This window comes from Panthera pardus, unplaced genomic scaffold (assembly GCF_024362965.1).
Source record: "Panthera pardus isolate Hobbes unplaced genomic scaffold, ASM2436296v1 HiC_scaffold_22, whole genome shotgun sequence".
Classification (NCBI taxonomy): Eukaryota; Metazoa; Chordata; class Mammalia; order Carnivora; family Felidae; genus Panthera; species Panthera pardus.
In genome coordinates this window covers 47241180-47254751 of record NW_026526788.1, presented here as the reverse complement: position 1 = coordinate 47254751, position 13572 = coordinate 47241180, and the positions used below count along the sequence as shown (strand labels likewise).

General features: G+C 41.0%; 1 protein-coding gene across 6 annotated transcripts in view; it reads right to left on the bottom strand.

The window, feature by feature from the left end:
* The window catches only part of LOC109264573 (WASH complex subunit 2-like), a 61506-nt gene that overhangs the window by 16312 nt on the left and 31622 nt on the right, over window positions 1-13572 (bottom strand). For all 6 annotated transcript variants that reach the window (XM_019444932.2, XM_019444936.2, XM_019444938.2 and 3 more), the window contains exons 18-21: window positions 12961-13062; window positions 11305-11436; window positions 7925-8094; window positions 3209-3311 (exon numbers count right to left, since the gene is read on the bottom strand). In XM_019444932.2, the coding sequence (XP_019300477.2) occupies window positions 3209-3311; window positions 7925-8094; window positions 11305-11436; window positions 12961-13062 (507 nt within the window). The remainder of the gene's footprint in view (window positions 1-3208; window positions 3312-7924; window positions 8095-11304; window positions 11437-12960; window positions 13063-13572) is intronic.

The window sequence follows — 13572 nt, the reverse complement described above, 5'->3', positions numbered from 1 at the left end:
TTGACCCTCTGTCTTATTTAACAGTCATAATTACTACAGGTTGAAAGAAGTTTTCCATTTCCATGCCCTTTAAAATTTATTAGGTTATTGCTCATTTATCTAGAGAAGAAGTTATTATTTACAATCTACAATGAAAAACCACTCAGATCTCCTGACCCTTTTAACCACAGAACCACTTGATGTCATCTTTAGGGAGACGCCAAGTATGGGTGATTCGAAGAAAAGATCACGAGCACCTCAGAAGCAGCAGGAGGGAGCCCCGGGGCCCAGGGAACACAGCATGTTCCTCCCAATGCTGAAGGCTTCTGGTGCAAGCTGTGCACACCCACTTAGCGGGAATACGGTGGAGGAAAAAAGTCCCTAAATCATCAACTGACAAGTGCCTGGTCTGGGAAGCTTCCACAGGACAAGTTAACAGTTGCACTATGTCTGACAAAATGAAAACTGCTTCCCGATAAGAGAGACAACAACCTTCTCTGGAGTAATCTGGGACAGCAAGAGTCACCTAAAGCACACGGAGAGTGAGGCTGGAAGAGATGAGTCCAGTGTGAATGAGATTACGGGTGGCACTGCAGGCTCAGGCATTTGTGACAAGGACATGATAGGATCAGGCTGCCTTTAAGAACAGAACCAGAGCAACAGCAAGAAGGGCAGATGAAAGGAAGGAGCGTTCGAGGAGAGGCCAGATAAGAAATTATCTCAGTAGTCAAGGCTAAAGATGACCCGGAAGTTGGGATGGAAAGAGACATCCCTAGAGGCGCTGGTGTGGCGCAGCGTCCTGATCTTGATCTCGGCTCAAGTCACGATCTCACAGTTAGTGAGCTGCAGCCCCGCACTGGACTGTACGCTGAAGGCACAGAGCCTTTTTGGGATTCCGTCTCTCCTTCTCTCTGCCCTTCTCTCACTTGTGCTCTCTCAAAAAATAAAATAAATAAATAAACTTTAAAATAATTTAAAAACTTAAAAAAAAAGGGGGGGGGGGGAGAGATCCCTAATAAACAGGAAACAGTGACAATTACTCCATCAAAGGCAAAATAAGTCACACATACCCTGGGACAGCTACACTACGGAATACTGATAGTGGTGAAAAAAGAAGCTAAAGCTTATGGAAATGAAAAACATGCCGCAGGACAAAACAACTTACAGAAAAATGTACAACATGACCTCATTTAACTAAATAGAGTGAATGCCTGGAAACAGGCCTGAAAGGGCTGACAATGCACTGTTACCAATGACTACTCTGGCAGGAGCATAAGGACTTTGTATTCTCCGTGCATTTTCTAAACCTTTTTAAAGAAGACATCCACATATTACTGCATAATGTAAAATAAACTTGAAACAAAAATTATTTAGGAGGAATGGAAAAACCAAGTATCAGCCTCTAGAAAACAGAAGTTCAAAGGCTCCTTTACAGTCTTATCTCTCCTTCATGCAGGAGACAGGAGACAAACCTATGCAGGTAACAGGGACTTGGTCACCCATCACCACGGTGGGAGGAGGAGGGCCTTCCTCATCAAGCATGGGTGGCAGAGTTGCCGTGGTGGCTGCTCCAACGTAGGAGGGGTCCCACGGGCTCATCCCTTCTTCCTGGTCTTAAGTGTCTTTTTGCCTCTATCACGTGCCAGATTTGAATGGCGTGGAGTTGGGAGTCGAAGGCCTGACAGCAGGCTGTGAGTTGGCTTGATTCTTGGCCTTTTAGGCTAACCCAGGTCAGATAAAGGAGTTCTAATCCATGGGGTCTAGCCTAAAAAGTTCTACATTTCCCTTCGGGGCTGTTAGCAATTGCCAGCTGGCAGTAAAATAGCTGTTTGGCCTCATTTTGTTCTATGTGCACACACTCACATACACCCACTAAGGAATGAGCTGGGGAAAGATGAATGACAGGCCAGGGCAGGATCCCAGTATGCCCAGGTTCCCTGGATAAATGTAACATAATGCCAGCTTCCTCTCATTCTTTAATACTCCTTTTTGATATAACTAACATCGAGATTGGCTAAATCTTTAGCTGAGGTGATTGTGGTAGTGATGTCATTTAGATGTAATCACTGGAATCCTTTACACCAGATGCCACTGATGGACTTTTTTTTATTACATACTTTAACTTTTTTAATGTTTTTTTAGGGGCACCTGGGTGGCTCATGATCTCACGGTTCAGGAGTTCAAGCCCCGCATCAAGCTCTGTGCTGACAGCTCAGAGGCTGGAGCCTGCTTCACGATTCTGTCTGTCTGTCTCTCTCTCTCTGCCCCTCCCCTGCTCGCTCTCCCTCTCTCTGTCTTTCTCTCTCTCTCTCCCTCCCAAAAATAAATATTAAAAACATATATATTTAATGTTTTTTAGGTTTATTTATGTAGGTAATCTCTAAACCCAACATGGGGCTCAAACTCATGACCCTGAGATCAAGAGCCGTGTGCTCTACTGACTAAACCAGCCAGGTGCCCCCTTTACTTTAATTTTTTTAAAAATTTTAACCATGGCAAAAAACAAAATGTATCATCTTAACCATTTATAATTCAGCAGTGTTAAAAATATTTACATTGTTATGCCACCAATCTCCAGAATTTTTCCATCTTGCAAAACTGAAACTGTCCCCTTGAACAACTCCCCATTTCCCTCTCCTGCTAGCCCCTGGCAACCACTAGTCTACTTTCAGCTTCCATGAATTTCCCTACTCCAGGTACCTCATGTAAGTAGCATCATATACTATTTGCCTTTTTCTGACTGGCTTATTTCACTCAATATAAAGTCCTCAAGGTTCATCCTTGTTCTGGCAGGTGCCAGAATTTCCTTCCGTTTTACTGACTGGCTATTCACATAAACCGGGACCAAAGCGTTGGTACTTGAAACATGTTCCTGAAAGGAATAATGTGTGCCTTAACTGACCTGGTCTAATGTTTGCACAATTCCATGCCACTGGGGCTAAGCCTGGCGACCTGCCCAGAACTGCAACGGTGCTCTCCCCTCAGACTTCAGAAACCCACCCCTGATGCTGAAGGGGCTGCAGGACATGAAGGAACCCTTTCCCCCACGCTTTGCACATGTGCTTCATCAAATACCATAACTAGATGATCTATTTCTAAAACTAGGCAAATAGGTTTTTCCATTAGACTTAGCCCACAAGGTCAGGTTTAGGAGCTGATTCAGGGAAGTATCACTATTCACATAAGATCATGGCAAGGATATTTCCTGGGTCTAGGAGGTCAAGAATACCGTTGCTGCAGGAGGAACAGATGCAGGAGGAGAGCCAAAGAGAGAGCTTCCACTATCGGCATCATCTTCAAAGAGGAGTGACACTCTCTGGGTCTTCTTTTGGCTATACAATCAAGCAAAAGGTCAAATTAAAGGCAGGTATGATTAAAAAAATATATACAATATTCCTTCCAGGCCATACTTACAGGAACCCACCTACCACCAAAACACCCAAGACATCTGCTGACCTTACATAGTTGAAAGCAAATGAGAAAAACTTTTGAAGTAGGTGCCATTTGTGTCTAGCAAATCATCAGCCTGTCTCTCATCCTTATGTGGAAGAGTTCAGGGGCCTTCTCTACTTGTCCCTTTGATTCACTGTAGGAGCACTAACTGTTAGCTTTGCAAGTATTTAGTATACGTGCTGCTGAAGCGAGCACTAGCTTTGCAAGTATTTAAAAGCATGTATGGGGATGCTGGGAGGAGAGGTAGGTTTGGAGTAAAAATACTACAAAGATTTGCATTATTCAATCTTATAAGGACCATTAGCTTTCTAGAATTCTCTAGATACACAGAAACGAGATCTCCAGCATTTGTTTTCAATAAAGAATATAGTGGGGTTGGGGCGGGGGGAGCACCTGGCTGGTTCAGTCAGTAGAACATGTGACTCTTGATTCCAGAGTCATGAGCTCAAGCCCCATGTTGGGTGTGGAGCCTACTTAAAAACAAAACAAAACAAAACCAAAAACAGTGTGAAGTTAAAATATTGAGAGAAAGAGAGAGAGAGAATATACTGGGCCCTTTCAGCCACAGCTCTCGTCACCACCTTCCTCTAGCTGGTCTTCACCTACCTTCTCACCTAGATTCTGCCCTGGCTCCACAGAGAAGGTAACCAATAAACAGAACAAATACTGATCAGAGCTTTTAAGGGACAGATATATGAAAGTGGAGAATCACAGGGAGGCTTAGCAATAGATATGGGGAATCCAGAACAGAAAGCATTCTAACTACTCAAAGGTCAAGTTCCAGTTTTCACCATGTGATAAGGAATCATCCAACTAGCACACTACAGAATTACCAAAGTAATGCAAACTTTAAATTCAATTTTAGCTAGCTAAAAGTAATACTAACATGTTATTTCACCAAATTGTTTACCATCTATATCTACTTACGTTAGAATATAATTAACATACACACTAATAAGTCTATGTATTATAACCTTTTTTGTAAGTTTAATTATTAGCAAGACACTAGGAAACTTATTCATTAGTTTAATACCTACTTCTGCCTATATCTTAAAAAAAACAAAAACAAAAACAAATACAAAAAAACTAAGGATCACAGACTAGGGAACAAAACTAACCAAATAGTTGAGTGCACTTAATTGGACATACACACTAAAGAATGGTTAAACATTAAGACTATACCCTGAATAAGTCATAAAAGCAAAAAGCCAATTTGTAATGACACAGTACGGTAGTATCTAATATACCTTTATGGATATACACCAATAAAAATTTATATAAATTATAACCAAAACAGTTGACTTCTAGATGACGAGCAATCACTATATCAGATGCCTAAAGAATACCAGAAACCAAGGGGCGCCTGGGTGGCTCAGTTAAGCATCCAACTTCGGCTCAGGTCATGATCTTACAGTTTGTGGGTTCGAGCCCCGCATCAGGCTGACAGCTTGGAGCCTGGAGCCTGCTTTGGATTCTGTCTCCCTCTCTCTCTGCCCCTGTCCTGCTTGAACTCTGTCTCTCTCTCAAAAATAAATAAAACACTATATAAAAAAAAAAAAAAAAAAAAAAAAAAAGAATACCAGAAACCTCATTAAGCAACTATAGCAAGAAAATATCCCATGCATGATTTTCTGAACAAGCAATTTCTTTTTTTTATTCTTAATGTTTATTTATTTTTGAGAGAGACAGAGTGTGAGCGGGGAAGGGGCAGAGAGAGGAGACACAGAATCTGAATCAGGCTCCAGGCTCTGATCTGTCAGCACAGAGCCCAATGTGGGGCTCAAACTCACAAACTGTGAGATCATGACCTGAGCTAAAGTCAGACACTTAACCAACTAAGCGTGAACAAGTAATTTCTTTTTTTTTAATTAAAAAAAAAAATTTTTTTTTTTTAACATTTTTTTTTTTTTTTTTTTTTTTTGGGACAGAGAGAGACAGAGCATGAACGGGGGAGGGGCAGAGAGAGAGGGAGACACAGAATCGGAAACAGGCTCCAGGCTCCGAGCCATCAGCCCAGAGCCTGACGCGGGGCTCGAACTCACGGACCGCGAGATCGTGACCTGGCTGAAGTCGGACGCTTAACCGACTGCGCCACCCAGGCGCCCCTAATTAAAAAAAAATTTTAATGTTTATTCATTTTTGAGACAATGCAAGAGACAGAGTGCAAGCAGTGGAGGGGCAGACAGAGGGAGACACAGAATCTGAAGCAGGCTCCAGGCTCTGAACTGTCAGCCCAGAGCCCGACGTGGGGCTCGAACTCACAAACCGTGAGATCATGACCTCAACCAAAGCCGGATGCTTAACTGACTGAGCCACCCAGGCGCCCCATGAACAAGTAATTTCTAAAAAAAAAACAAAACACAGCAAAACACCAAACCAATCCACAAAAAATATCTGATGACAGATTCTGAAGGTAAGCTACAGAAAACTAGTTAGCTCTCTGGCCAGAGCTCTAATAGGAAACAACAGCCAGTCCTTAACGTTGGCTCTCACTCCACATACTCAGCAACTGCTGGTTAAGTTTGGCCCTCCCATGGAGATCTGTCCTCAGAAGAAAAATATGCTGCTCAGCGAACTAGGGTGTTTCTCATTATAAATAACAGGTTAAGTATTTTGATTTATTTGAAAGGTACAGACATGAGAAAACATTCAGATAACCACAGAGCCTATTGCCTAAACCAGGACATTTCTGAGAGTGAAAGGGAAATTATTATTAGTCGTCATGCTGGAATGGCAGGCACAAACCAGGGCTGTCCAGGCAAGCCAGGACACCTAAGTGCCCAGCTAACCAGGCAGTATTTCACAACTCTGTTAAAGTCACAGAGCTTCTTTCTGTTTTCAGAATGGTTTTGAGATATAATTTACAAACCATAAAATCTACCCCTTTATAATATGCACTTCACTGGTTTTTAGTATAGTTAGAGTTGTGCAACCATCACCACAATCTAGGTTCACAGTATTTCCATCAATCCAAAATGACGCCTCATGCCTGTTAACAGACTCAATTCTCCTCGCCCCAGGCAAACACTAATTTACTTTCTGTCTCCATAGATTTATCTGTTCTGGACATTATATACAAAGGGAACCATGCATGTGGTCCTCTGTGACTGGCTGCTTTCAATTAACACGATATGTAAGGTTCAACTATGTTGTAGCACGTATCAATACTTTATTCCTTCTTATTGCTGAGTCAGAGTTCATTGTATGGATAGAACGTATTTTCTGCATCCTCTCGTCAGTTGATGGGATGTTTGGCTTATTTCCACTTTCTGGCTTCTACAAATAATGCTACAATGAACAATCTTATGTAAGTGTTTGTGTAGACATGTTTTCATTTCTCTTGAGCATCTACCCAAGAATGAAATTAAGTCCTAGAGTAACTCCATATTTAACTTTTTAAGGAACTGCTGGACTGTTCCCCAAAGTGGCACCATTTTACATTCCCACCAGCATTGTGTGAGGGCTCCAATTCTTCCACCGTCGCAGACTATGAGTCTGGAGTTCTCTCTGGTCCAGCAAGAGAGCGGACACAGAATTGAATATGAGAGAGGCTGATGTCCGGGAGGAGACACGAGCCCTGACAGGGGTTTTGTCTCTGTATTTATTGAGTTCACAAGATATTACCCACGTGGTGAACGTGAAGAAAAAAAGATCTTACACACAGAGACGTGGAGAAAACAATCGGAAGTAATCATTAACTTGTGTGTATAAGAAGCAAAGGGTCTGGGGGACAAGTGGAGTTTGTGATCAAGGTACAACAGTATATTGGAGTCAGACGGAAAGTAATTTCCTACAGGCAAGATAACAAGTTACTCGTGATCCCATTGAGACACGGATCCCATTGGTTGCGGTTTTCCGCCCTAAGCTTTTTTCTAACCCATTTCTGTAAATAGAACCTATTTCCCCACATTCCACATCCCCTCCTACACTTGCTATTGTCTGTAAAGCAACATGTTACAACACCAATACAGCCCATGCTCAGTCTATGAAATATCCTGCTGGCTTTAGTTCAAGTATTCATGTGGACACCACCTAGATCAGCTAAGAATTACCAGCCACTGGTGTGACAAAGCACTGCTCTGCAAAGAATCATCCTCCAAACAGGGTGTTTTTCAATGCTGAGCAGATTTCCATTCAAATGAGAAACTTAAGTAACCCAGACCAAACTTTACATTCTACAGGGCATCTCAGAGGAAAAACAAAAACAAAAGATAACAAGCTGCACTTAAATCCCTAACAAACTAAGAAAAATAATATTTAGGGGTTAAAAAAAATAATTAGAAGAAATTAGGCAAATCTGCTAACAAAAACATTTCCCAGTATTGGGGGAAAATACCTTACAAGTGAAAATCAAACACATTCTCCTCTGTATAACTACTAGGTAATGAATGATCATCATGTCACCCCCAAGTAACTGACATCTTATGTATCAAATACCTTTACTTATTACCACAGACACTTGCTAAATGATTTCTTACAATGACTACCTCACCTGTCCTTAGCAACAGCAAACAGATCATCTTCATCATCCTCCTCAAAGAGGCTGGTCTTTTTCACAGCCTTAGCCTCCTGCTCCTGATTGGTCCCAGAGCCCCTTAGTTCTCCTTTAGATCTGTTGTCAGACGCTGAGTTCATCTGTGAATCAGTAACATTCCACTGATCCTTAAAATATAAAATATGTATTAAAACCCAGTGACCATTCAGATGAAGGAACCTGGAAATAAAATAAAATTTAAGTTCCATTAAATTGTATTTACACTAAATACTTAATCAAGTACATCACTCTTGAAGAGAACTCATGACTGGGACTTTCCTCTGAACTCAAATCTAGACAGCTGGGTTCTTTGACCTCGCAAACTTTCTGCCTTCCTCCTCCATCACTACACTATGTTTCTCCCCTCTATGGTCCTATTCTGGGTTAGGAAAAGGGAGGTTGTCTACCCTTAGGAGATTCAAAATTATTTATAAAGAAATTGAGAAGACAAATGTCAAAAAAAAAAATCAAGAGCACTCAACTTTGGAGGAAAATTATACATTTCGATTCAAAAATCTTGAAGCAGGCTGTACAAAAATGTATAGAATGCTCACGCAATGCACATATAAACAAGACACAATGAAAGATGCTGGTGACCCCTTCCATCAACAAAAGTCTGAAATTGACCTTTAGAAAGCATTTAGGGGAACCCCACTTGGCTATGCTCTCACCTCTGGGAACTCCTGAACACTTACATAAGTGGTCCTTTGGTCTCTATACAGTCTAGAGCTTCTCCAATCAAAGTGGGGTCCACAACCAGCAGCATGTGTCATACAGAATTCTGGTTTGATCCCAGACTTTCTGAATCAGAACCTGCATTTGTTAACAGGATGCCCAGGTGATTTCTTCACATGTTATGGTCTGAGAAGTGCTCCTCTAGGGCAGTAAGGCTCAAGAGTGACTATACACTGGAATCCCCAGGAGAACTTTAGAAAATTCCAAGGACAGACCATCTGCCAAACTACTTAATTCAGAATCTCCAGCCCTGGAATTCAGTAAGAGTACTCTTCAAAGTTCTCCAGCTGATTCCAATGGGTAGCCAAGGCTGAGAATCACTGTTCTAGAACACTGGGTATCTTTACTCAGCCAAGTACTGTTGCTCCCAGCTTTAGCTAATATGGTTGACCCTTGAACAACACGGGTTTGAAATGCACATGGATTCTTTTCAATAAATATATGTACAGTATCATTAATGTATTTCCCTTCCTTAGGATTTTAACATTTTATTTCCTCTAGCTTACTTTATTTTAGGTATAGAATGTATGATACATAAAACATGTAAAATATGTGTTAACCAACTGTCTACCTTATTGGTAAGGATTTTGGTCAACAGTAGACTATTTATTAGTAGTTAAGTTTCTGGAGAGTCCAAAGTTATATGTCAATTTTCAACTGCGCAGGAAGTCAGTACCCCTAAATTCCCACATTGTTCAAAAGTCAATTTTGTTTTCATTTTCCCTAAATCATTATAATACTGTGGTAGGAAAATTTCCACTTATGGTTGCCCATTACTATAAGGAGAGCAACGACTAACAATGCTAGGAAGAAAAAAATTGAAAATCCATGATAAATTCTGTTGGAAGAGAAAAAGCAAATTATGTTGTGTCATTTTAAATTACTTCCAATAGAAAACATTGATATAGCTACAGTTTCTCCATCCACATCATACCCTCATAATTTTCTTACAATGTTAAAATAAAGAGCAATTATTATAATGCTAGGAGATTTTTAGTATGTTTTAGTTTATTTTTGAGAGAGACAGAAAGAGAAAACATACATACAAGCAGGGAAGGCACAGAGAGAAATGGGGACAGAGGATCTGAAGCAGACTCTGTGCTGACCAGAGAGAGCCTGACGTGGGGCTCAAATTTACGAACCATGAGATCATGACCTGAGTGAAGTCGGACGCTCAACCAACTGAGAAACCCAAGCACCCCAGGGAGATTTGTAATGCTCAGGGTTTTGTTTTTTTTAATTTTTAAAAATGTTTTATTTATTTTTGAGAAAGCATGGGGGGGAAGGGGCAGAAAGGGGAGAGGGGGGACAGAGGATCCAAAGCAGGCTCTGCACTGATAGCAGCAAGCTCAATGCAGGGCTTGAACTCACAAACCGTGAAATCATGACCTGAGCCAAAGTCAGATACTCAATCAAATAAGCCATCCAGATGCCCCAAATGCTCAGGGTTTTTAAAGTCTTTTTCTGTACAACTAAATTAGCAGCTAAACCATATTCACTAGTGACTTTGCTAACTTGTATCTAGATAGCAAATGAAAATATTAAGACTCATATAAAAGGGGTGGGTGCCTAAGTAGCTCAGTCGGTAAGCATCTGACCTCGCCTCAAGTCATGATGTCGCGGTTTGTGGATGTGAACCCCATTTCGGGTTCAGTGCTGACAGCTCAGAGCCTGCAGCCTGCTTCGGATTCTGTGTCTCTCTCTTTCTCTGCCCCTCCCCCTCTTGTGCTCTGTTATCTCTCTCGCAAAAATAAACACTAAAAAAAAAATAAAAAATAAAAAAAAGACTCATAAAAAAGAAGTTAAGCTTGCACAAATATTACATGTCTAGCTATAATTCTTGATTAATGAAACATAAGGATCATTTAACAATATAAAATAAGGCCTAGGGGTGCCTGGGTGGCTCAGTCAGTTAAGCATACAACTCTTGATCTTGGCTCAGGTCATGATCTTACGGTTCATGAGATTGAGCCCTATGTTGGGCTCTGTGCTGACAGCATGGAGCCTGCTTGGGATTCTCTCTCTCCCTCTCTCTCTCTGCCATTCTCTTGCATGTGCGTGCACTTTCTCTCTCAAAAATAAATAAAAATTTTTTTTAAATAAAATAAAATAAGGCCTAACTCAAGTGAATTAGCACATGTTATAATTTGAGGGGCATACTTACTTTATTCTCAACTGTCATGAAAACATTAACCTTTAAACTAAATACCTTTCTTCCAGAAAAAGAAGAGACAGTTTTGTGAACATAGTCTTTGGTAACTGAACTTCACTGGATATAAAACAGGTAGAAAAAGAAAATATTTAGCAGCTGTAACTTTTTTTTTTCAATTTTTATTTATTTATGAGAGACAGAGAGAGAGAGAGCGCACACGAGTGGGGGAGGGGCTGAGAGGGAAGGAGGCACAGATTCTGAAGCAGGCTCCAGGCTCTGAGCTGTCAGCACAGACGCCAATGCGGGGCTCGAACACACAAACCATGAGATCATGACCTGAGCTGAAGTCAGACGCTTAACGCTTAACCACCCAGGCATCCCAGGATAGCTGTAACTCTTAAATCCCATCAAACAACCTCCTGCTCTTCTCCAGGAGAAACTTGCAACCCACCTCCTCATCACTGCTGAACAATAAGGCAGATGCTTTCTTTCTGGAGGGCTCAGAAGGCTTTGCTTTCTCTTGGCTCTGAGTTAGAAGAGATGATGTCTGCTTCTTAGCAGCTGTTGCCCCAAAAAGATTATCCTAGAAAAACAAATGACAGAAGAGTATGACAACTTCATACACATAAAACAAAACACTTCGATCTTCCATGTCAAATTGTTAGAGAATAAATCTCTAGTCAGGTACAGAATATGTATAACACCTTGGAGAGACAAAAAAATCACAAAATGCCAGTAAATCCCACTTCTCTCTTATGTATATCCCTAAAATAACAGTCTACTATCTTCTCTCACTGTATTCTCCATTCACAGAAGGGAAACAGACCACATGGAACTCAAAGGCAAAACACTTGGGAAGGAGCAGGAGGAGGGTAACTTGAGGATAAGAACACAGAACGAGGAGGAAATCCGGCCCCACTCAGGCCCGCTGTGGGTGGGCCCTGTATGTTCATTAGGGAGACCAGTACAACCTGTGTGGCAGCCAACAACTTGGACCTTTTTCTGAATTAGAAACCAGAGCAATGGATTATTAACAATAAAGAGAAATAGGGAGCTCTTTCCACTCTTCCATACCTACTGAAGTCACACACCTGGGACAGAGGGAAGGCATGACTTGTGTTTCTAGTTAATTTTAAAAAGACAACACAAATTTAAGAAATAATTTACCAGATATAATCACTGGCCTACTGAAGAGCTGATTCTCATAGGTTGAATGGCATTTGCCAAGTTTTGTATAGTCAGGCATTCCCAAAGTATCTATTAAGGTATTTTCACTAAGGTAATAGAAACAAAATCATCAGAGGGCCTGAACCCAAGTTAGAAGAACACTCTCAACAATATACTACAGCAGGTGAATAATCCTGATATGTAAAAATTCAATGAAAGGAGACTTTAAGCAGGGTAGAGTATGGGAAAATAAGGAACAGCCGTGCCAAAAATGAACTGGCGTCCAATGGGGATACTAACAACAAGAGCTAATATTTCTGATGTGCCAGGTACAGTGTCAAGAGCTGTACATTAGTTGTGTCGGCTGCTACAATGACCTTATACTCTATTAAGCTATATAAGGTTCAGGAGGTTGAAGTTACTTGCCCAAGGTCCCTGACTTGCAAGTGAAAGCAGGGGTCTGCTGCCAAAGCCCATGAGCTTGGCCACGGCACAGTACTGCATAAGAGGGAAGATTTGGTTTGTCTTCCCTCTTATTTCTTTCCCCCACTTTGCTCTCTCATGCAGGGTAGGAAAGAAAAACAAGGTGAGGACATGCATTTTCTCCTATTCCTGCTTTGTCCAAGACGTTGTGGATCGCTGCGTATAACAAAGATCCATCCTCTATATTTCTTACAGGTAGATTTTTTAAATGAAATCTACAAAGCCTTCCACAAGAGCTGGGCCAAGAATCTAATGTCCTGCCCATTGTACAACTAACAGGACTCAAGGAAGGAATCACTGAGACAAAAACTAAATATTTTTGTTATGTGAGCCTCAGATAATTTGCCTCCCTATCACCTTGTTCTACTGTATGAGCCTCTGACTAGAAATCGACATCAGCAATGGTTTTCTACTCCTCAAAAACTTATTTATCTTGCACTACAGTAACAATGTTTACCTCTTCATCTTCATCATCAAAAAGCGAGACCGACGTGGGGAGTTTGCTAGGCAGGAGAGATGCCTCTTTTGACTTACTCACATTTTGTGAAGAAAACAAATCCTGTTGGATCAAGATTAAAGTTCCTGGTTAACAAGACAGACCACATTCTTTGAAGTATCAATTAAACATAAAACATTGAAGACTATAATATAATGGCTGCGTGAGTCTAGGTCTCTTCGTGACAGAGAAAGTGGCTGAGAACACGTGTCAGTTTCTCCTAGCAGAGTGCAGCACAGAACCCACATGTGAGAAAGAAGATGCCACCATAGAACTCCAGGTGGCCTCACTGGAGGTTTCTATACTCCCACGTGGACATTTTCCAATCAATCTCTTATTGTGCTAAAAAAGTAGCAAAGACTTCCTTTTTTTGTCCTAAGAATCAGAATGATGAAACAGATTCAATACTGGAAATAGAGCTAGATTCCCAAATTACTGGATTTAGGACTTTGTTTTATTTACTAACACCCTCTTCTCCTCTTAGAAGAGTATTACACTGCTTCTTTCAAATAAATACGAATTCATATTTTATTTTAAAATGTTTGGTATTCTACTTGAACTATAGCTAAGAGA